This window comes from Eleutherodactylus coqui, chromosome 1 (assembly GCF_035609145.1).
Source record: "Eleutherodactylus coqui strain aEleCoq1 chromosome 1, aEleCoq1.hap1, whole genome shotgun sequence".
Classification (NCBI taxonomy): domain Eukaryota; kingdom Metazoa; phylum Chordata; class Amphibia; order Anura; family Eleutherodactylidae; genus Eleutherodactylus; species Eleutherodactylus coqui.
In genome coordinates, this window is record NC_089837.1 from 353,098,671 (window position 1) to 353,123,254 (window position 24,584).

General features: G+C 46.8%; 1 protein-coding gene across 1 annotated transcript in view; it reads left to right on the forward strand.

Annotated features, from left to right (window-relative positions):
• The first annotated feature begins 323 nt into the window (after positions 1-323).
• EIF4H (eukaryotic translation initiation factor 4H) overlaps positions 324-24,584 on the forward strand; it is a 37,229-nt gene continuing 12,968 nt past the window's right edge. Inside the window, exons 1-5 of the mRNA XM_066577051.1 lie at positions 324-470; positions 21,801-21,988; positions 23,172-23,236; positions 23,320-23,419; positions 24,445-24,495. Of these exons, the coding sequence (XP_066433148.1) occupies positions 412-470; positions 21,801-21,988; positions 23,172-23,236; positions 23,320-23,419; positions 24,445-24,495 (463 nt within the window). The 5' untranslated portion in view covers positions 324-411. The remainder of the gene's footprint in view (positions 471-21,800; positions 21,989-23,171; positions 23,237-23,319; positions 23,420-24,444; positions 24,496-24,584) is intronic.

Sequence of the window (24,584 nt, forward strand, 5' to 3'; positions counted from 1 at the left end):
AAAATGGTCCTCCAACTGTTAACCCAATTTGTACTGTGAACCAAAGCACAATGGAGATTTCTCAAAACTAGTGCAAAGGAAAAAAGAAGTAGCTACAACCAATCGGGCTGCTGCTTTTATTTTTTAAAAGGCCTCTGACAATGAGAACTGGGATGTGATTGGCTGCCGTTCTCCCTCCAGTCTCCCCAGAGTGTTCGTCCCTGGATGAGTGTCAGAGAAAGTCCCATTTCCCCCATAAAACTGTGCCTGTGATGCCGCCAGCTGCTGGACGTGCGGCTCCCGGCGTGCTCCCTGCTCCACTGAGCACACAATACTGAGTGCTGCAGGCATCTGCGCGGACAGCCCTGCCTGCGCTATATTGTGGGGTCCTAGCAGCCTGGCCGCTTTGGCTGCGAAGCAGAGAGAGCAGCAATGGCGGATTACGATAACTACGACGATCGGGCCTACAGCAGCTTCGGAGGCGGCAGAGGGTGAGATCTGGGCTGCCCATGGATGGGAGAGAGCACGGGACGAGAGGCGGGCGGGAGGAGATGTGTGCTGGGCGGTGCGGGGAAGAGGCCCGGGAGGCGGGAGACGGCGCCGCCATGCAGGCTCCGGTGCACGTCCCGCACACGTGTGGCCGCGGCGCCGCGCCGGCATCTCCTCGTGCACGTGGCCCGGTACAGGGGTGCAGTGCCCAGTGTACTGGGGTGTGCGGGCACACTTCTAACCCTGGAACTGTGTGAGGGCATCAGTGCCCACATGGCTGCTGACTACCGGAGCTGTCACCCCTCAGAGGGCATGTGCCCCACCAGCAGAGGGCAGCACCCTCCTACACCGTTGTGATGAGGATGCGGGCAGTCCCTGTATTGGTGTGTGAAGAATGTATTCCTGTAGGCCATGTTGGCGCTGGCAGTACTCGTGGTCAGTGTATTACATGTAGTACAGCCCAGCGTTCACCAGGATATTGCCCCCTTCCTGGTAGATGGTGTCGGGTGCTTTTAGATGTCACTTGGCTCCGTTAAATGAGTGCCAGCCGACCAGATTGGCGCTGGTCTACGAGGCCTTCCCACAAGTCTATTAGGGTATGTTCACATGGTGGTAACATGGCACAGACGTGGCATGGGATCCACAGACTGTATTCACACGGCCCGTATTGTTGTACCAGTGATGCCCGCGATGGGCAGATCTCGCTCGCAGAATAAACACATTTCATTCATTTTCTCCCCCCACCCCCCCGGCCGGAGAAGCTGCTCCTGTTTCCACGTGAGCGTCGCACAAGAATGGAACATATGAGCATCTCAGCGTGACTCGCTCTCAGACAGGGCGCTTTTTACTGTGATTGGCGGGGGGGCGCCCAAACGGTGCCATTGATTTCAGTGGGGCCTCGCAGACCGGCGCTCAGATGTGGCGTTTCTAATGCTGCAATGTTGGAGTGCTGTCTGCTCTATTTTTGTGCTTTTTCACGCACCTCATCACAGTGATGGGGTGTCTAAAAAAACGCTATAATGTGTTTGAAAACGCTGCGCAAAATCTTGGTAAAATGCTGCAGTTTCTAAAGGCATGTGTGAGAGCGCCGCTCTGCAGGGCTGTGGAGGCAGTAGGAATGTACCAACTCCGAGGTGTTAAAGGGGATTTCCAGGGACAATACTACTGATGATGTATCCTTAGGATAGGTCATTAATAGTTGATCGGCTGGGGTCTGCTGCCCTGGTTCCCGACCAATCAGCTGAGCGGGTGCATGCTGTCAGTGCTGCAATAATAGAGGTCGGAGCGGAAACGGTGGAAGCCTCCGCGCCAACCTTCTTATAGGGGCCGGTAACTACAGGCATGGGTCCCATCGATTTCAATGGGAGGTTGGCGCACAATGTCTCACTACTGCGAGAAATCGCAAAATTATGAAGCCAATGGCTCCATTCACTTGTGATGTTTTAACGCTTGCGATGCAGCATGAAAACAAAATCGCAGCATGTCCATTCTTTTTGCGATCTCACCCATTGTCGCCAATGGGGCTGGCGGCAGCAGCACTGGCCCCATTTAAATCAATGACAGATGATTGTGATCTTCTGCCGCTGCTGTAAGAGCAGTGGCAGGGGACTCCACGTGGCCAGGATTTCCGGGGGGGCTTGAAATATAACCCCAACCCTGAAAATAATCCCTAACTGTAGAAGAAGAAAAAATACATTGCCTTAGAAGTGCTGTCCTCTTCGGTGCGTCTTCTAGCAGGTGCCGACACTCTTCTTTGGCATCTCTTCTGTCTGGGGATTGAAAAATCAATGAGTGGCTGAGTGCTGCCTTTGATTGGCTGAGCGCTGTGACCAATCAGAGGCAGCGCTTTCAGGAGGCGGGAGATTCCTTCAGCCCTGCTGGGATGGGAGGCTGTTTTCCTGCGAGAACGCCTTGCATCCAGGGCCTCAGAAGGAGCGATATCGGAGTGTCAATCACATCCTGATATCAGTCTTGCCAGTGGGCAGGATCCCTAAGGCAACATTCTTAAGGCGAGCGTGACTTCTGGCTAAGAAACTCATCCCGATATACTTGCCAACGTAGGGTTTTCATGCTGATGTGGGCGTTTTTCATAAAAAAAATTGTGAAATGATGATCCTCAGGTGTTTCACGTGCCTCAGAGGATCGCAAGTGTTTCCCGTTCGTTTCAATGGGAAGCATCACATCGCATGGCATGCAAGAGCCGTGCCGTGTCTTTACAGGTCCCACAGGTTCCGTTGCAGATCCAGCTTGTAATACCAGAAGACAAAGCCCTGCATGCAGCACTTCTTCTTTCATCTGAAGGCCGGGCAGCTGAGCAGAAACCAGAAGGACCTCATTATAGTCAATGGAGTCCGTTTGGCGCTGTGGGGTTCCGTCTAGAGATGGAGCCACTCTGCAGCAGGGATTCCCAATTTTTTTGCTCCCTGACTGGCGCAGGAAAGTGGAGCCCCGGGCGCAGGTGAGACCAGCCTTAATTTATCACATGAGTCATATATGAAGGCGTTGGAGGTTTTGCTTACCGACTCCACTGCCGTGCCTTAGGGCTCCCTCACACTGGCGATCACAATTTTGTCGCAAGAAAATCGTGTCTTATTCCCGCGATTTTTGAGTGTCAGTGTTGCTTTTTTTCGCTGCTTGCGATTTTCTTGTGCATTTTTGACATTTTTTCTTACTGTAGAAGTCAATAGGACTTTCTGATGTTTAAAATGCATCGCACAAAATTCGCAAGCTTGTGTGTGGAGATGCGATAAAAAGAACGCTCCATAGGGAAACATGGGAGACGAAAAAATTCCATATCTCAGAAAGATAGGACATGCCGCAACATCGCATGAGTGAAAACATCGCTAATGTAAAAAAAACATTGAAAGCCATTGGTTTCGTAATTCTGCTTTTTTTACTCGCTCTCACATTGCACGATTTTCTCACCCATGTAAAATGGGCCGGAGGCCTCATGTCCACGGGGAAATTCGGGCCCACACAGATCCCCCATGCAGAATCCTGCAGCGGCTCCCTCCTGCCCCGCAGACATAAGGCCAAGAAATCAGATATACTTGCCTGTCCGAACGCTGTGGATCTGCCCTCTGTCACGGCTGGATCTCCTTTCTTTTGGCCGGAATGCGTAGTTATATATTTAAAAAAATTATTTTTTTTAACTCCCGCTGTCCCGTGGCACAGCACAATAATAGCTACGGGTGTGTCGCGGAACCAGGCGGCTTCAATAGAAACCCGCACAAAATGGACATGCTGCAGGTGCTTTCCTGCACGTGCGATCGGCCCGCCAGGGGGAAAATGATATCCTCAGGTGTCCAATGATTCCCTATGGGTGCGGATCACGCGTGTGGGACACCCGCACAGATTTCTTAATTCTATTTTGCCCGTGGACATTGGGCCTTAGTGACAGTGCGTGCTGTAGTATGTACGGTGTGGATCTTCCCTTAATTGGATTTTGTAGTGTCACCTGTACAGATGTCACTGAGCGTCACGGTGTAGTTCTACGCATGAGAGAGATCTTGGCGCGTGTCCACTGTAAAATAAAAAATGACAGGCCGCTCCTCCACCGCCTACCTCTGCTCTTCCAGCTTCTGTGACCGTGTGCTAGATGGCCCTTCACTGCAGCAGTCACACGCCATGATTGCACTAGCTGGGAGGGAGCAGCGGGGGGCGAGAGAGGTGAGCATCTTCTCATCCTGTAGTGTGTAGCATAAAGCGGGGCGCTGCTGTTGGCGCTGGGAGGAGTGTTTTTTGGTGGTTTTCTCTTGTCACTTCTTGAAGTGGATTCCATGGCGAATCCGTGTCAAGAAATCTGGTTCCGCAGCCATAAAAGTGTGTAGCCGTAGCAGAGGTCGCAGATTTGTACTGTGGTTTTTGAGGCAGATTCGGCGATGTGGCCATGGCCTTAGAGATGAATGATGGCTCGTCTCTAGAGCTGCACAACTCCCTTCAGCCAGAGAGCATTGTTATACTCGGATAACGTCTGATGAGCTGATGGACCAGCATTGACTTCGTCTGCTAATCATTTGTCATCAGCTCATGGCGCCCCACCTCTCCAACCCCCTTTGGTATCCAACATTGGAAATTACATGTAAGGACTCTCCCACACTGGTGTTTTCTCCTGTACGCCACTGGCATATATCCCGCACAGGTAGCACGCAATACATTGTCTACTGCTGCATGCCGACAAACCCCCCCCCCCCTACACTATCTTGGCGTATGTGCACGTAATATGTGTCAAAATAGAGCATATCACGTTCTTTTTTGAGTCGGGAGGGGTACCATCTTTCCTTGAGGAGAGCAACTAGAAGGTGAGTGAGGAGACTTATAAGGCCATGCATGCTCCTCTGGGGAATATATATAAATAAGGCCGCCTGCACACGAGCGTTCCGGATTCCACTCGTGGATTTTCACGCGCGTATGGTACCTAAATGTGCTTGCGGATAGGTGCGGATGCGTGAAAAATCACGCGCGGACATACGCGGATGTGTTGCGGAAAAAAACGCGCAGAAAAATCCGGAAGACACCCTTATTGTAAACCCAACCCCTAGAGAACTGCCCATTCCCTGGAAAACAGCTTAAAAAGCAACACCCAGACTTCCCTCTTGCTTGTGTGAGCACTGTTAAATTATTCTGGCAACATGCTTTCACCCGGTGAGCAGATGTCTTTGTGGGCATGGTTGATCCATGTAACTTTTTTCGGACGTACTGCGGTAACGGAGGAGGAAGAGCCCCCCCAGGAAAAAAAGGAGGTACTGGGTGCACCCTGGCTGGTGTCTGCTGGCTGCTCTCTGGTAGATGAGGGGACTGAAAGGACAGATCTGCAGTTGAAATGTGCCTGTGAAGCTCTGTGCTGTGTGTTGGGACGCCTCCTACCATGCCTACTTCCTGTAGTCATAGCAACCAGTGACTCCATCCGCAGCTGCACTGCGGATGTACTGCGTGAAAAAACGCACCCATTCACTTGTATTGGAGGCTTCACGCGCGTGATCCGACCAAAATTAGAACAGGTCGCAGATTTTTTCACTCGCGTGAAAAAACGCGATACACATCCGTCCGTCTGGGGACAACTGCGGATCCTCATAGGAGTATATTGGCTGCGGTCTGGGGCGGATTATGTGCCTAAAATCACGCGCTTGAAATTCTGCTCATGTGCAGGCACCCTTAGAAAGATGGAACAATACCTCTGCAGCGCCACCTACTGGATGGCAGCATTCCTGCAAATCAACCTCTGAAGTCAGCACCCCATCTTTCAAAAAAGTAAATTTTTTTATAGGTTCTGGCTGCACCCCAAAGAGTTCTAGAGTTCCCAATTAATTTTAAAAATAGTTCTAGTGAATTAGACAAAAAAAATCAACAAATGTATCTCTGCGGTGCTAACTTCCAAAAATGATATTACTAAATCAGCGAGAACTTTGTAAATACGGGTATTAGAGCTTTGAGCAATAAGAGTTTTCTTCAGAACTCTTGAGGTGCTACCTAGAACTCGTATAAAATCGCGGGATTTCCCCAAAAATTATTTACACATAACTGAAATTTTTGGATCCGACATTTGAAAATCAGCGAGAACTTTGTAAATATTGGTTCTAGAGCTTCGAGCATTAAGAGTTTGCTTCAGAACTCTTGAGGTGCTACTTAGAACTCATAAAATCGCGGGATTTCCCCAAAAAAATTCTGAAAAAAACTCTTAATGCTCAAAGCTCTAGAACCAATATTTACAAAGTTCTCGCTGATTTTCAAATGCCGGATCCAAAAATTTCAGTTATGTGTAAAAAAAAAAAATTTGGGAAACCCTGCGATTTTATAAGAGTTCTGGGTAGCACCTCAAGAGTTCTGAAGAAAACTCTTAATGCTCGAGGCTCTAGAACCAATATTTACAAAGTTCTCGCTGATTTAGTAATATCATTTTTGGAAGTTAGCACCGCAGAGATACATTCGTTGATTTTTTTTTTTTTGCCTAATTCGCTAGAACTATTTTTAAAATCAATTGGGAACTCTAGAACTCTTTGGGGTGCAGCCAGAACTTATAAAAATTTTTTTTTACTTTTTTGAAAGATGGGGTGCTGACTTCACAGAGGTTGCAAATCAATGTCCAACCCTTTATACAGGTTTATGAAACGATGATTAGAAATTGAAAACCAAGCTAGAATCCATACACAGACAGCTGTCTTGGGGTGTTTGCCCCTCATCAGTGTGCAGTAGGATTCTGGCTTGGCTAGTGAGAGGAGCATGCATGGCCTTATAAGTCTCCTTACACCTTCTAGGTGCTCTCCCTAAGAAGTGATGATACCCTTACCGACCAACGTCACAGGCCCCTCCCTAGCCAAGCCAGAATCCTACTACACACCGATGAGGGCAAACGCGCCCAAAATGGCTGTCTGTGTAGGGATTCTGGTTTGGTTTTCAATTTCCAATCATTGTTATAAAGGGTCTGACATTGATTTGCAGGAATGCTGCTATCCAATAGGTGGCGCTGCAGAGGTGGTATTCAATGTTCCTTAGGCCCCCTGTACATGGGCGGAACTTCTGCGGTGGGATTTCCTGCAGAATTTCCGCCCCTGCCCGCCTGCATAGGATTGCATTACAATACGCAATCCTAGGCAAACAGCCGCGATTTGCCTGCGTAAAAATGCACGCGGAAAACAAATCGCAGCATGCTCTATTTCTGTGGGGGTTTCGCACTGGCCTGCACAGAAATGTCACTCCCAGGCCGCTGGCTCCGCTCTGCGTATGCGCCGGCTGGAGAGGTGAGCGCCGTACTGGTCCCTGCAGGGACGCGGGTTGGGTCACGCTGCGAGAATTCTCGCAGCAGCATCTGACCCGGCTGCATGCAAGCGGCCTTATTGGCGTTCTTTTTTTTGAGCTCCTATTTCGCGTGCTGCGTGAAAGGTGCTGTTGCAAGTAATGTGAAGTTAGTTACTGCGCATTATGCGTGCGAAACCCGCGCCTGTAATACGCGTGTAAATATCCGTGAGAGAGCCCTGTCTTCGTTATGGTTATTTCTACAGAATTACATGTAAAAGTTAAAATCGCTCTAAGTGGATCACATCTGCGCCCGGTTCTGTTAGCATACCTTTACACGGAGCAACTATCCTTCATGCGATCAGAAAAGTGTCCATGGCAGGGGTTAATTACAGCAAGATAAAGGTATTATTTTGAGAAGGGAGGGTATAGTCTGCCCCTGGGGTCCAGGCTCTCAGAAATTCCTCATGTCGGTCAAGAACTATTGACTAGATGGCATTCGTCTCTTTACTTGGAAGAAGTCTAATGAAGCTTTTCGCCATGATTGGGCGATGGTTTGTTTAGTAGCTAGGAAGAAAAAGGAGAGCAAGCTCAGAGTCTGGGGAATGTTTATTCAGTAGGGCTTCCCAAACGAAATCCCGCAGCGGAGTCCGTCACTTTATAGCGACCTAAAGTTTTGGGAGAGGGATATAGAACTTGTTGGTATTAGTGTACCTTGACGCCACTGGAAGCTAGGGGTTTGACAGGAGGAACGCCCATGTCACACCCCCAGCTTTCGATAGGGTGAAGGTCCAAAGGTCCCACCAGACAGTGAAGATATTTCTGCCCGCGTACGCTTGCAGCAGTTGTAAGCCTTACATTATTTATTACCTGTAAGATGGCAGCATTTACAGGTAATAATGTAAGGCTAACAACTGCTGCAAGCGTCACCGTATGCCGCCAGAAATATCTCCACTCACTGCAGCGTCAGACCTAAGTATTGGCTGGCATTTCTCCCATTGCTCGCCAACCACCTGCCCGGCGGCCGCCTCACCGCTTCGTCGCTGCTGCTGCTTCAGGGCTCCACCCCGAGCGCAGGCAAATAGCGTTGTGTGCAGCCGTCTGCCCGCATGTCGGCTCTGGTACCAGCGCTCTCCTGCTGACACCTGGCAATGCAAACGCCGCCTTAGGGCTCCGTCCCCAGCGCAGGCAGACATCTTAGTGCCGCCATCCGCCTGCATGTGTGCTCCGTTACCAGCGCTCCCCTGCTGCCACTTGCCAATGCTAACATTTGCCCTCCCTGCTGGTCAGTGTGGGCCGCTGCCGCAGGCAGCCTTTGGTAGCTGTCTTTAGTGCCCTTCCAGGACCTGGTGCTGGAGAAGCGCTGCAGCCAATCAGGGAGTGGGAGCATCACCCCCCTGTCGATCTTGATTCCACCAGGAATCCCTGGTGGCGTCAAGATACACTAATACCGAACTTGTAACAATGTGCGAAATTCAGAAGGGCTTGAATACTGAGAACAGGTGTGGCCAGCCAAGGTGTCAAACGCTTTATAAATATTATGGGGAAGCAACATGGCAGGGATGCCCCTTGAGCTACATAACTGGGAGGTGGATGATTCGGCAGATATTGTCCGCGGCCTGATGGCCTGGAACAAACCCAACCTGATGTCTTGTAATCATCAGGGGAAGAGTAGAATTTACACATGATATTAATATATTAGTGAGGAGTTTCATGTCCACATTGATGAGAGGAGTTGTGTGGTTGGATCATACTGATGGCTGCCAGTAGGGAGCACTGTCCCATTGGGTGTCTATCCCGCATAGCATTAAAACAGCATGATGAGCACTCAGGGTTGAGGAACATATATATTTTTTATATGATTCTGTAAAGCCATCAGGATCTGGACAGTTATTGTTTTAAGAGTCCTTATGGCGCTAGCTACTTTTTCTGGGGTGGTGTGGTTTTTTTTTTTGGTTTTTTTTTTTGTGGACAAGTGTTCTAGGAAAGCTTCACAGTGATTATGCCATTGTTAGTGCAGAGTTTATAAGAGGCAAGTATTGTGCTTTTTGTTTGTTTTTGTTTTTTTATGACAAAACCCCTCTAAGGCCTCATGTCCACGGGGAAAATCAGGCCCGCTACGGATTCTCCATGGAGAATCCGCAGCGGGTCCCTCCTGCCCCGCGGACATGAGGGCTGAAAATAGGAATAAATCAGAATTAACTCGCCTCTCGCACGCTCCAGATACTTCCTTCGATGCGGCGTCATCTTCTCTGCGTCGCGGCCGGATCTTCTTTCTTCGGCCCGGCGGATGCGCAGGATGACGTCAGTGACGTGCCCCGCGCATGCGCCGTCCCGAAGCAAAATGATCCGGCCGCGACTGAGAGAAGATGGCGCCGCGGCGAAGAGAAGAAATGGAGCGGGTGAGTAAATTCTGATTTTTGTCTCCCGCGGATCCGGACGGCTTCCATAGGCTTCAATAGAAGCCCGCGGGAGACCCGCACGAAAATGGAGCATGGTCCAGATTTTTTCATGCTCCATTTTTTTTTTTTAAATAACTTTTATTGACCATCCGTGGGTATTTATCTACCCCGCGGGTGGTCAATGCATCCCTATGGGGTGCGGATCCGCGGGCAGGAGAAGAGTTAAAATCTGCTGCGGATTTTAATTCTTCTTTTGCCCGTGGACATGAGCCCTTAGGACCAGACTGAATTTGTTGGTTTAGTCATAAAGGAACAGCACATGACTGAAACCAGACTGTGATCAGACCAGGGGACTGAGTGTTTCTTATTTGTGGTAGGAAGGAAATGGTTATTAATATATGGTCAGTTTTGAAGAATAGAGTGAGTTGCTGAAGTATGTAAAAAAACTTTAGTACAGATAGTCCCCGACTTGCGAACATTCGACTTGCGAATTTCGCTAGTTGCGAACAATCTGTTCTGCACAGTATGATGTAATGCTATGGCATTACATCATGCTGTGCAGGGACCGGAGAGGCTTCTATCAAGCCTGATAGAAGCCTGTCCGGTCACATCGCGGTTGCTGGGCAGCCGGGGGCCTTCTGAAAGGCCCCAGGGCTGTCTATGCAGAGCGCCTAGCAAGCCGTGCGCTTGATAGGCACTCTGCATAGGCAGCCCTGGGGCCTTTCAGGAGGTCCCCGGCTGCCTAGCAACCACACAGCGTCCCGCGATCTCATCGTGGGACGCTGTACGGGCCCCCTGAACGTCGGGTGCAGGCTGTTCTTACAGCGGGCACCCGGCGGCAGCAGTTCCGACGAGCCGCGCCACTCGTCAGAACTGTTAACACTCTAAATACCGCTGTCAGAGCGGTATTTAAAGTGTTAACAGTTCCGACAAGTGGCACGGCTCGTCGGAACTGCTGCCGCCGGGTGCCCGCTGTAAGAACAGCCTGCACCCGACGATGTATGGAGCGGGATCCACCCGCGATCCCGCTCCATACTACTACTTGTTCGACTTGCGAACAAAACGGACTTGCGAACGGGCTCCCGGAACGGAACCTGTTCGCAAGTCGGGGAGTAACTGTAGTTGGGTTTCATTCTTGCCAAGCAGTGAATATCGGACATAGTGTTGGGGTTGTGGGAGTGGAGTTGGTGAGGAGATGGCATTTCTGTCCAGGCTTGGATCTAAAAACATAGTTGGAGTCGTTGCATAAGATAGCAGTGCTGTTTTTATGGACTAGCTCAAAAGGTTTAGTTCAAAATTGAATTTGTCTAGAGTTCAGGGTCTAATAAGAGACAATGGTGACAATTTTGCTGAACAGTAACTGTTCTGTGTAAATGGGGCTTTACAGTTTTCCATCTTAACAGATTAACCTTTTTCCCATCTTTCATAAATTTTTTTCTCCCCACACCCCCTCTCCCAAGTGCAAAGGTATAACTTAAGGTCCGCTAGAGCATCTGTGAAAAAGTAAGTTAGTTGATGGGGCCGTCTTAAGAGGTCAAGGATTTTCATCCTTGGTTTATCTAGGATCGGATCCGGAAGTCGGGGTTTGTTGTGAAGATGTAGGTTGAAACTGTAGGTCTTCAAAACAGCACGAGGCATCTTCTGGAGAGAGGATACTGTAGACTTTGTTTTGGTATGTGAAAATAAATTTAAATTGGAAGCCTCAGTGATAAAGGACTTGTTTCTTTTGTAGGATTTCCAGGTAGGTTTTGAGGGCTTTCCGTTTGGCCAAAGTAGATGGGGCCACAATGGGGAACGGCTGATAATCATGGCCTTGGGAAGTTCGTTTTGAAGAACTGGATGTATGTAACAATTGCTCTCGGGTGCTGTGAAATTGGAGTTTCATTGTAATGTTTCTTGGTGGACAGTTTGGTTTGCGAGTGTACAAGGCTTTATGGACTCTATGAATTTTAGCATTTGGATTGGGATGTTGAGGCAAAGTTCTTGGAACAGTTACTGTCGATTGTAGATCTTTAATTGATTCAGGAAGATCTCATACATGAAGGTTGTCCTTGCAAACCCTGTTTTCTGCATCCTCTAATTTATTATGAAGAAATGGTATTTGTTCATGAAGTTGTTCCACCTCTTTCTCATGGGATTCTAAGACTGTAGTAGCACTATCCATGCGTTCTTCCAAAGCTGATGTTTGTTGGCCTAAATCTCAAATTTCTTAAGTTTGGTGGTAAGGTCAGCTGAGGTTTTAGTTCTTTTGGTAGTAGCGCTTGTATTTGAGAGAGAAGCATTTCTGTATGGGAATTAGTAGTATTTTCTAGTTGGTTGGGGCTCGTTAGGCTTGAGTCCCAGGACGTATCGGCTAAGAGGGTAGTAAGAAACAAGATAAATGACAGGGCATCTTCGAGATGTTGTCCTCTACAAGGCACTTGGTGTGGGTATGGCTACATTAAGGCTTCATAGTTTCGAGAGGGCCATTAAGACGTTCAAAACTTGCCACCTATATTGAAAGTGGTAAATCGGCAAGGTTCTTTTAAGGCCCCTTTACATGGGACGAATGGCGGACAGAATATGCCCGTCGCTTGTCGCCGCACATAATCTGTCCTGTGCTGCTGCACAGGAGCGAGTATCACTGGCTCTCTGACAAAGTCACCAGCAGGGGGCCCGGGGCGGCTGGAGGAGATTTCGCTTCTCTCTCTCCCCCAGCCCTTCTCCATTCACTTAACACTGTGGCCGTTCAGTACTGATCGGCTGCTGTTTACTTTGAACGATCAGCGTTCAAGACTTTATGCAGCCTAAACGATGAAAGATAAGCTGAACGCTGATTGTTCAGTGTAAACAGCAGCCGTTCAGTACTGAATGGCTGCAATTAATGAATCGAGATGGGCGGGGGAGAGCGAGGAGTGAAATCTCAAGCCACTCCGCTGCAAGCCAGCGATACTCGCTCCTGTGCAACAGCATGGGAGCAATTATGTGCGGGGACGAATGTCGGGCTGAGTTTGCCCGACAGTTGTCCTGTGTAAATGGGGCTTTAGTCTCCAGTTAAAGGGAGTGATTAAAATTGACTTGTGTATAGTTGGACTGTGGAGGGGGTGAGGGTGGGAGTATGGTTGTTAATGGTGTTATCCTTCTTTATACACTCTTGTCTTGCTTCTGTCCTCTCCTCCTGCACTTATTTATAATCCCATCCTGCTTTGCTGGTCGGGGGGGGGGGGGGGGGGGGTCTGCGTGGTCCTGTTCTATTTGCTGCCACTGGGAGGGGGGTCATCAAACAGACCAGAAAAGCAGCAGGCTGCTTTGAGAGACCAGACTTCCCCCAAGTCACTGACTATCGCAACAAAAAGGCAAATACCATCACTGAGGGCAGCAGGGCGATGCAAACGGTTCCCAGGATGGAGGGCTAGCTCTCCGCATCCCAATAGGTCCGGCAAGCGAATTGCAGCTGTTCTGCAGCCACAAGGGTCTTTATTCCAGCCAGCAGTGCCAAGTCAGCAGCGTTATTGTCCAGTCGATGGCGCGGATCAAATAGCCAGTAATGCCGTGCGCAAACCTCCAGGCTGTGGGCCGCAGATGGGACTGTGATCTCATGGTGGTCAGAAGTGTCGGAGCCCTAAAATCCATGGGACGAACCTGGAGACCGTCCCAACACCAATGGAGCAGAAGGATGATACAGATGGGGTCCGATTCCTCTGGCCTTCCCGGAGCTGTGAGATGGTACGTCTGCTCCATGCTGTGGCTAGCTTCCTCCCGTTGGTGGCCATGTTTACTCTGTATTTGCATCCGTTTTTTTGAGCGATTACTTGGCTGATAATTGTCCCATGTAATGGTAGCTTAAAGTCAATCTGAAATCCAGTGATGGGCTGTGCTCTGCTGCTTCACAGGTCCGCGGCAGGGAGTTGAGTCTAGGTACACATTTGCAGCAGTTTTTAAAACATTTTTATTAAAAAGTGATTAAAAAGACTTGGGAGTTACTGTACATTTCGGACTTGTAAGACGCACCCCGGGTTTAGAAAACGGAGGGGGGTGAGGGGGGGGGGCAGTATTTAATACTAATTTTAAATGTCTGTGGGGGGTCTAACAAAGTGGAGGGGCTGCAGTCATTTAAAGGGGTTGTCCCGAGGCAGCAAGTGGGTCTGTACACTTCTGCATGGCCATAATAATGCACTTTGTAATGTACATTGTGCATTAATTATGAGCCATGCAGAAGTTATAAAAAGTTTTATACTTACCTGTTCCGTTGCTGGCGTCCTCGTCTCCATGGTGCCGACTAATTTTCGCCCTCCGATGGCCAAATTAGCCGCGCTTGCGCAGTCCGGGTCTTCTGCAGTCTTCTATGGGGCTCCGTGTAGCTCCGTGTAGCTCCGCCCCGTCACGTGCCGATTCCAGCCAATCAGGAGGCTGGAATCGGCAGTGGACCGCACAGAAGAGCTGCGGTCCACGGAGGAAGAGGCCATCTTCAGCGGTGAGTAGAGAAGTCACCGGAGCGCGGGGATTCAGGTAAGCGCTCCGGTGAGCTTTCTTTACCTCCCTGCATCGGGGTTGTCTCGCGCCGAACGGGGGGGGGGGTTGAAAAAAAAAAAAACCCGTTTCGGCGCGGGACAACCCCTTTAATGTTGGCGTTCTAGTATAGAAAGGGGAGTTAACAGTTAGCTCCTATTAACCTTTGTGTGTCCCGTCAAACAATGGTGCATATAAGTTCCCATTCCACATACGCAGCACTGCTGCACACACATTGTACATGCACACAACACACACCTCTGCTACACACATACGGCTCTGCTATGTGCACACAGCTGGCATGGCAAACGCTGATTTTATTAGCACTGAATACTTTTCATTTTCTTCAGATCGAGTCTGATAGATGTCAGTCACTACATAGGTCTTCTGTGAAATATGGCATTGAGCAGATGTTTTATTTGAACAGTGCCCATAGATGCCTCTGCACCCAGAACTTTCTGGTTTCATGGAGGAACCATCTGAAGCCATGTGAAGTCGGATTCTCAAGATGACATTTGTGGCTCAGTGTGTTGTAGTCATAAAATCACGACATTTAGCCAATACATTATTTATATAAGGTCTCTCCTCATACACCCCATACCACCCCTTTGTTTACCCATTGGTGCTTCTGGAGGCCTTCTCCGGTAGTTCTTCGCTGGAAGAGTGGAGGTTCTGTGGGATTGTGTTTTCTCTCCCGTGCAGGGTAGCTTTGCATGTACAGTTTCCCTGTCCTCTGCTTGTGTAGTGTCTGCTTTTCCTCTCCCCCCTGACTCCACTAAGCGCTGCTCAGCTGGCAGGAGCTGTGAGAGCCATGGCAGAGGTCCTGCTGCACCCAGTGAAGAATGGTCCTGATGAATGGGTGATGAAGAGGCACTGGTGTGCGGGGCACAGGAGGTGCAAACTGCTTTCTGAAGTGGTGGCCACAGTACACATTTGGATGGATTACATACGTTATACCACACTGATGCTTCCCTTGTACTGACAAAGCTACTTGGAGGGGGTGGATATTATTCACTTAAAGGGGTTGTATCGCGGCAAACATCAAAATTTTACATTACCCCATTCCCCCTGTCACCCCCCTGGCATAAAATAGCAATTTAAAGCGGTTTTTAAGCCGCTTGCTACTCACCGATCCGACGAAATATGAAGTTTAAAAAATCTTCTGCCTAAGATGGCCGCCGGTCCTTTCCCAGGAATGCACTGCTGTTTTCTCCCATGGTGCACCGCGGGTCTTCTCCCATGGTGCACCGCGGGTCTTCTCCCATGGTGCACCATGGGCTCTGTGCGTTCCATTGCCGATTCCAGCCTCCTGATTGGCTGGAATCGGCACACATGACAGGGCGGAGCTACGCGATGACGCGTAGAAGGGGAGAAGACCGCACAGCGCAAGCGCGTCTAAAAACGCCAGAAGACATCAGAATTAGACGGATCCATGGAGACGGGGACGCCAGCAACGGAGCAGGTAAGCGAATAACTTCTGTATGGCCAATATTTAATGCACGATGTACATTACAAAGTGCATTAATATGGCCATACAGAAGTGTATAACCCCACTTGCTGCCGCGAGACAACCCCTTTTAAGTGTATTCTTACCATAGTTGATCTCATTTGAGCTGCTGCCTTTATCACTATAGGAACGTTTAGAAGATGACAGCTTGACAGCACACAGAAGAGTACTGTGAGGTTTCTGCAGCCCAGAAAAGTTTTGCTGCTGGGAATTGCAGTAAAACTTTTTAGCAAAGTTATCAACATAAAGTAGTTTGATAAAACATATAATTTTATTTAATGCTGCTTTTATATAAAATGGTATACATGTAATTTTATTTTTGCATAGGGCTGTCTATTTATGCATGTCATGTGGGTGCTAGGCTTTGCATAAAATGACTGATTTTGGGAATAGCCATTTGATGGGTGCGTACGTCTTCAGACCTTTTAAGCTGCTGTGTGTCTGGCCATTATAATTTGTATCTTGTTTTTTCACAACCTTGCCCTCTGTAGGCTTTATATCTAATTCTCAGTTCTCTTATTGATGGAAGGAAAACTGCAGAATCTGCCCCCTGCCTGTAAGGGCTCTTGCACACTGGCGATAGATTTTTGTGTGACGCGAGAGTGAGTGAAAATGCATGATTTTGAAACCAATGATTTTCAATTGTTTCATTCTCATTTGCGATGTGTTCACTCAAGTCAAGTTGCAATAAAAAAAAAATCTGTGATATCACCCATTGAAATCAATGGGGGAAGATGACAAAACCGCCTCGGAATCCCCCAATAGTGAGGAGACTGGGTGGAGCTACAGGGGATCTCTTATATATCTCCCCATATTTGGAGAGATGGGGCTGGAGGGCTTCCACGAGGGTGAGGGGCGGCGCTAGAAGGGTTCTCATAGTGATTCCTCTCTAGGCAAAAGGGGGCGTGGCTAGAGAAGAATTTCTATGAGAACCCCTCTAGCCCTGCCCCCTCAGGGAAGCCATGGGAAAGCCTTCTAGCCCTGCCCTTTATCTCCAAATTTGTAGAGATATTTAGGAGATCCTCTGTAGCTACGCCCCCCTCTCTCCTCTCTATAGGGGATTCCGAGGCTGTTTCACGATCTTCTATTGATTACATTGGGACCGGCGCTGCTGTTGCCGGCCCCATTGAAAACAATGGGTAAGATCACAGATTTTTTTTTTTTTTTTATCGCAACTTGGCTTGAGTGAACACATCGCAAATGAGAATGAAACCATTGAAAATCATTGGTTTAAAAATCATGTGTTTTTAATCACACTCGCATTGCGTGAAAATGTATCGCCAGTGGGTAAGAGCCCTAACACAGAGACACTGCAACATTCACAGAAGACACGAGTAGTACGGTAGTACTGAGCAGTGGAGATGTGAATAAATAATTCGCCACTCGCTGTAGTAGCATGTATGTGTGAATGATTCTCTCTATAGACTTCAATAGGTAGCATGTCCCTACTTCTGTTCTGTCTTATCGGTTACAAGAGACAGGCATCACTTAACAGTAGGTAGTGGAAGCAGGTCATGCCAGCACAGGCTGTTTGAAAAGTAAATCTCTGATGTCAGATTTTCTGCTTTGTGTTTTCATTGATAAACCCCTTTTTTTTGTATTCTTTTACCACTACCTTTGGAAGCTGCTAAAAATGACCATGTTTTGTTTTTTATTCTTTTGCACAGTAAAAAAAAGTAAGTGAAGCCTTTGGAATATTACCTGGATTTGTTCATAGGTTATCACATTTTGTCAACTGGCTCCTGGCGAAGTCATTAACAGAGGTTCACTTACTTTCTCTTCCTGCACTGCAGATATTTGTTCTGTGCCCTCAATAAATGACATGAGCGGTACAACCGCTATTAGTTTAGCGTTCTTCTGTAATTGTGACTTGGATAGCAATCGGACTACGTTTTTATTAGTAATCGGTGCAAAAATTAAGGTAATTCCAAGGGACCCACCAATTTTTTTTTTTTTTTTATTACAACTTTATGCCTTGAAAAAAATGCATTCACTCCTTGCAATAATAGTGACCCCCCCCCCACCCCCTTCACTTTTGTAATGGGTTTTTTGTATTCTAGTTTTCAATATTTAATAACAACCAAACCCTGAAGCATTAATTATTCAGTTGATTATATTAAATCCAAAATCAAAGGGCTCAACCTGCCTCAATGTAGGCAGAGAAGAGATACAATGTATCAAAGCGTTAGGCGATATAATGTATTATATATGGCGTTTATTACGGTTTCACAGTAAGCTGCTGCCCTAACAATCCGTCTCTTCTCCTCTCCAGCAAAATTGCTGTGGCAGGAGAGTGATGATGGCTGAGAAGTTAACCCCTTAATGACTGCCCATATGTGTTTTGATGGCGCTGCGTTAGAAGCCATGCTCAGGCCCCCTGTGCCAGGGAGAGTGGGTGCTCTGCTTTTGGATGACCAAAAAAAAAACATGGGCCCCAAGTGTTTAACTTTTTACACACTGCGTTCAGTATGACCGCGGCATGCAAAATGCTGATGGGTGACAGAGTGGTGCCGGGTGATCGCGGGGTTATGATGGGTTGCTATGGCACCCCGAGGCTTGAATATAGGCCACCGTACCTATGAGGCTCAGCCTCTCACTGAGTACTACTATACATCAGTAGAGTAGTGCAATAGAAAAGTGATAAAAGATGTTGATAATAAAGTCCCCAGTGGGACAATAATAAAAAGTTTAAGTATAAAAAATAATATATAAAAACTTAAAAACCCCACCTTTTTACTATGTGTTTTTTTAAAAAAAATCACACTTTGTATCGCTGCGTTCTTAATAACCCAGAGAAAAAAGTTAGTGCATTATCTAACCTGCACAGCACACGACATGGGGAAAAAAATACAAAAACATGGCGCAAAGTTAATTCTGCATATGTTACATTATTAAAAAACGGAATAGAAAGTGATCAAAACGCTGCATAGATCAACAAATTGTACCCATTAAAAAATACAACTCGTCCTGCAAAAAAACATTTCACAGCACTGTTGACATCCGAAAGAAAAACGTTTGAATTCAATAATAAAAAATACATTTAAAAAAAAAAAAAAAAAGAGGGAGGGGGCAGTTCGTCCTGAAAGAAAACATTGTGGACGGGCCGCAGATTCCGCGGGAAAGGCAGTTAAAAAAAAAAAAACGTATGTCCAACGGCGAGCCATGCGGACCATCCGCACTACAGAGAACCCGAAAAAAGAAAGGTCCGTGTGGACGCCGCCTGGAGGCACAGATATGCAGGCTCACCGCTGTGCGTGCCGTGGATATGGGGCCTGACTTTAGTGTCACTGTGGTGACTATGCGCAGAGGAGAAAGTCTGACTATTAATGAGAAGCAGGAGTTAGTTACTTCGCTGTACTCGGTGTTGGGTTGCTGTATTATTATGTCAATAACCTAATACATCCAACGCCTGCTTATAAAGGGTTCTTCCATATTGACTGGACTACAGAAAGTGCAGCAAAGTAAACACACCTCTTATTACATGTTCCTTACTGAGGCGATAATGTGCTTAGAGAAAGGGAGTGTTCAATTAGCGAACAAGCAATACTCCTGTGTGTAATAACACTCCTTTATTTGGAGTGCGGGAGATATCAGTGGGTTTATCTTGGTGTAATTGGGACTGGACAATATGGGGGGGGGGGGGTATGATATTTTATATATAAATATATATTTTCAGAGGTTAATATACAGTAGATGTTATTTATGTGGATATGTAATTATCCTCTAGCCATTGATACACTGCTGAAAAAAATAAATGAGACTTAAAATGACCCTCCAATTTCAGGGCAAAATTCCATCCCTTGACAGGGGGGAGAGAGTTATTACCTGCACTCTTAATTTTTTTTATCTGCCACCCCTCTAATCTTTCTTCCGCAGTCTGTGGTGACTAGAGCAAATTTCTAATTAAAATGCACACTTTTCACTTCTCGCTGATTTGATCAGCACTAATCACATGAGCAGCCCTGGCCAATCAGAAGGCAGGTATAGTGCACTAGTACTCCCAACTCTGTAGGGATTAGGTAGCCTGAAGATAGTGTCAGCAATTTGAACGGATGAAAACAGGCCCCAAAAGAGGAGGGACAGCAGGAAAAAAACTACAGGTAAACTATCTCCACCCACCTCCACTCCCTGGAGATAATTTTGTCCTGAAACCAGAGGGTCGCTTTAACCCCTTGAGTGGCGGGTTTCCTACCACCCTGTCGTGCCCACCAGGGCAGGTTTTTTAAAATGGTCTAATCATTGAATTTCAACTAATTTTGCAGTTGCGTCTCAAGAGCCATAACTTTTTCATTTTTCCATTGACATGGCCATATAAGGGCTTGTTTTTTGCAGGACAATTTTTTTTTTTTTTTTTTTTTTTTTTTTTTTAAACGGGGAAGGAAAAAAAGAAATGGGGGGGAAAAAAGAAAAAAAGGGGCCATGTCATTAAGGGGTTAAATAATGTATTAACTTCCTTCTCTGGGTCATTACGACGCATGGATACCACATGTGTGATTGTATTTTTGATTTTTTACAAAGTAAAGGGAGACAAGTGTTTTTTATTTTTTTTTTTACTTTTTTTTTATTTTTTTTAATTTTTTGTCCCTTTAGGGGACTTCCACAGGGACCCATCAGACCCCCTGATCACATTCCGGGGGTCCGATGGTGACAGCCCTTTACATGCTGCAGTGACAGCCCTTTACATGGTGCAGTCACATAGACTGCAGCATGTAAAGGGTTAACACAGCAGAGATCGGAGGTTTTCTCTGTCTGCTGTAAGAGCTAGTACCTAGCTGTCCTCTGACAGCCAAGCAGCAAGCTCTCCCTGCCACAGAGACCATCGCCTTGCTTCTGACAAGCCGATGGTCTCTATGGCAACCTGTAAACAAAGCAGTAGATTGCCGGCACATCGGCAATATTTTCTGCTGGTTTTTCAAAGTCCTGCACTGCTCTATGTGGGTCTGTGCAGGCAGAGCACACTGCCACAGCTTGTGGCATTGTGCTCTGCAGCTCCCATAGTGATACATAGCCCGGAAATCTTCCGGGCTATGTTGCTATGAGCAGTGGAGCTCGTCCCGGAAAATTTCCGGGCGTGCCACTCAAGGGGTTAAATCACACATTGCATAACTTACCCCGCTGTGGCTCCCAGTTTTGTCACATGTGCTCAGTGTGGATTTGCTCTCGTGTGTGAAGTCAACACGGCGCCCTTGGCAGATCTGCCAGTTCTCTTGTTCTTTGGTTAATGCCAGTCAGGCTGCACGGTGCTAGACTATTTGGTCAGGCATATGTATACATGACTAATGACGTAATACTGAGGTTAAGAAGCATTTTTTTGAGTGCCTTATTATAATCTGAGAGTATTATTACATCTGTCTTCGTGCTAGGAGCCGTTAGATTTTCTCCCTGGCCTCCGTAAAGTAGATCTTATGTCCTGACATGGGCACTTGGGGTCATCACAGCAGCATAGAGAATGTGGCATCCATTCTTCTATCCCCACTGCCCGTCCACTTTACGGATGCTGTTACAACACTTCACAAAGTTGGTTGATCACACCTGTTCTGCGCTACATTTTGCGGTTTTATTAATCTGTAGAGGAGCAGGTAATCCATGGGCAGCACCAATCGGACTGCTGTCTGGTCTAAGCAGAAGCTGCACATACACCTCAGCCTACAGCATCCTATGACAGAACTCCAACTACAAGTTGTAGGGCATCTCTTAAACTGATTCATTACACAGCTGTAGGACTTTGAAGCAGATCTATTACCTATCAGACTACAAGACTACCCCCAGCCACGTAGCTAAGGCATGAAAGGACGTATGGACTCATGCACATGATGTCCCTAGTCCTGCCGTACTTACCTGCATATCATACACTGGTCCATTAAGAACGCAACTGTTACCTATTCTGCAGGTGTGAGGTTCAGGACTGGGCACAGTTCTCTGTATGGAGGGGATACTGCAGTACTAGACCATGGGCAGGAATTGAGGCCACTGCTACTCCGCTGCCATGGAGGTGGGGTTCACATCTGATCAGAATTGTGTTTCACTGACATGGCAAATTTGATTAATTACCACCCCTGCGTGTAATGTGTTTCTACATTTTATCGTACCTTGAGCCCCATGTATTAATATGCATATGGAACAAAAACGTAGTTAGTAATACAAAAAATTTCTTATAACTGCCCACACGGCAGTCCTCTAATGCGTTGTACTATTTCTTTCAGGTCCCGACGAGGCGATTCTGGTCCGGGTCCACGGAAACAAAAAGAGCTTCCCACAGACCCACCATTCACAGCATACGTGGGTAATCTTCCATTCAATACTGTACAAGGAGACATAGATACCATCTTTAAAGAACTGAATGTCAGGAGTGTGCGGTTAGTCAGAGACAAGGAGACGGACAAATTTAAAGGTAAGCAGTCCATTGCTTTCTCATTACCATTTATAATGACGAGACAAATCCTAATTTGCGCAGTTAATATTTATCTGATTAATTCAGAGTAAAGGCCCTTTTAAGGCCCATTTACACTGGACAAGTGTCGGGCAAACGATGCCGGACACTCGTCCCCGTGCTTCTGCACGGGAGCTAGCACAGCTGGCTCGCACAGGGAGCGCCCAGATTTCTCTCCTTTCGCTTCCCCGCCCCTCTACATTCACGTAACACAGGCGCCGTTCACTACTGAACATCGCTTTAAACTGCACTATGAGTGATTAGCTTCATTGCTCATCTTTTAGCAGCATAAAATATGAGCGATAAAGCTCATTGTACAGTTTAAACAGCCACTGTTCAATATGTGTTATGTGAATGGAGAGGGGTGGGGGAGCAAGAGGAGAGAAATCTCCTGCACTGCCCGCCCCCCGGCTGGCCGCTCCGTGAGCGAGACAGCTCTGCTAGCTACCTGCAAGAGCGCAGGGACACAAGGACAAGTGTCCGTCATCGTTTGCCCGACACTCGTCTAATGTAAATGGGCCGTATTGCGCAATGATTTATCGCTCAAAATTCGTTCAAATGGCTGAAAGTGAGCGATGATCGTTACATGTAAACGCGGGCAGTTGTGCACTTTATTCAGTTGTCGTTCAGCCCTGGTTTTTAGCTGGAATAAAATCCATTGAATGGCTGTGATTTGTTCATGGAGCGCTGCATTGATTGGCTGAGCTGCAGTGCTTGAAAACCAATCAAAGCCAGCGTACCCTGGAGGCGGGATTTATGAACCCCCTAACCAGGAAGCAGTGACTGAAGACTGCTAACAAGTGTGCCGGAGTTTCGGGAGGAAAAGTGCGAGAGGCGGACAGCCCCTCTTAGGTAATGTTTTGGTTTTTTGAATGCAGCAAGGACTTATGTTTCAAGCCATGTGACTTTGTAGCGCAGCTAAATTGCGATATCGCTGTGTTTCTGTCTCTTTTTTTGTTTTGTTTGTTTGTTTGTTTTCCTCGCGACGATATCGCTGTCACCCGTGTGACAGAGGCCGAAATCTGAGATCTCCTCTCTAGCAAGCTGCTATGCTTTGTTATTCACATGCGCCTTTCCAGCAATGCTGAAGGAATACCATAAAGACTATATGGATAATTTATTGAGCTTTCTCCCCCCTTTTCAGGTTTCTGCTATGTAGAATTTGATGACCTGGAGTCTCTTAAGGAAGCTTTGACATATGATAGTGCCGTAAGTTCCCATTGCCATTATTTCTTAAATTTAAGTCTCATCTGGAACTTTTCTCACTTTGTTCTCTTGCTTTTCCTCATTAGCTCTTAAATGACCGTTCTTTGCGAGTGGATATAGCAGAGGGCAGAAAACAAGACAAAGGTGGCTTTGGTTTCAGGAAAGGAGGATCTGATGAAAGAGGAGGTAATTTTTTACTTTCGCTTGTAGAATTCTACAAATGTCTACTCTATTGATGGTGTATATGTTGCCCAGGAACACCTTCTTTAAAAGTTTTATTCTTGTATTGTAGTAGTAGTAATGCCGTTTATTATAGCGTTTTAGAACCACATCAATTCTAAGCGTTCTTACAGATCTGTAATGCAGGACCCATATAATCCTATGGGACATACTGGACCTTCCATCTGATAGAGGGATTTTCTTTCTGTTCAATACAGAGTCCATGAGAGGGGTAAAACTACCCATCTCATGACTTTTAATGTTTACTAGAGGCCTTGGGAGGATCCAGTGCCATCCAACTGCACCATACGTCAGCCGTATAAGACCAAGTTCTAGTTACTCCACCTGCATACATGAGGCGGGGGATCAGTTCCATCCAACAAGACCTATTCTTGTTTCAGTGCTTACCTATTAAAGCATACTGTTTAGTGAAACCGTAGTCCAGGCTTAATTTGTGTATATTTGTATGTTTGTAGTTACATTTGGTTTAGTCTGTCATGTGTTGTATATAGTAGTGCTTTATGCATTTTTTTGTTTTGTTGCTGACTTTTGGACACTAGTTACAGGCTGTCTGACTGGAGCTGGCAGGATAATAAAGTACTGGGAGGCATTTCTAAAGTAGTTTGCTCAGTGAGTTTCCATGCCTGGTGTGGTGGCCAGAAGTATCTTTTTTGATTTTCTGTTCCCTTTGATAAAACAAAATAACTTTAATTAGTGGAAACTGCTAGAAAAGTGTAATTGGTTTTGAAGGTATTTTCTAACTAGGTTTGTATTTGCTTTTTACAAGTGACTAGTTTTTGTAAAGTCTCCAAGATTTTGACTACATCAATATTTTTTTCTTTATTTTTGGACTCTACTTGTCATCTTTTCCGAGAACTGTATTTGCTGAGTTATGTGGCTGTAGTGGTTGGGTATTTGGTTTTCCCACTTAATCTTGTAAAGTTTAGTTCTTTCAGGTCTCGATTTCATGTCGCTGTTACCTTATTTTTCAGGACCTGATAGTTTCGGCTCTAGAGGAGGTTCAAGAGATGACTTCAATTCTGGTAAAGGTTACGTCTATTCTTACTGAGGGCTTTCCTTGGCTTATCGTAGTGTGGGGTCTTCCAGCTGATAACATTTCTTTTACACTATC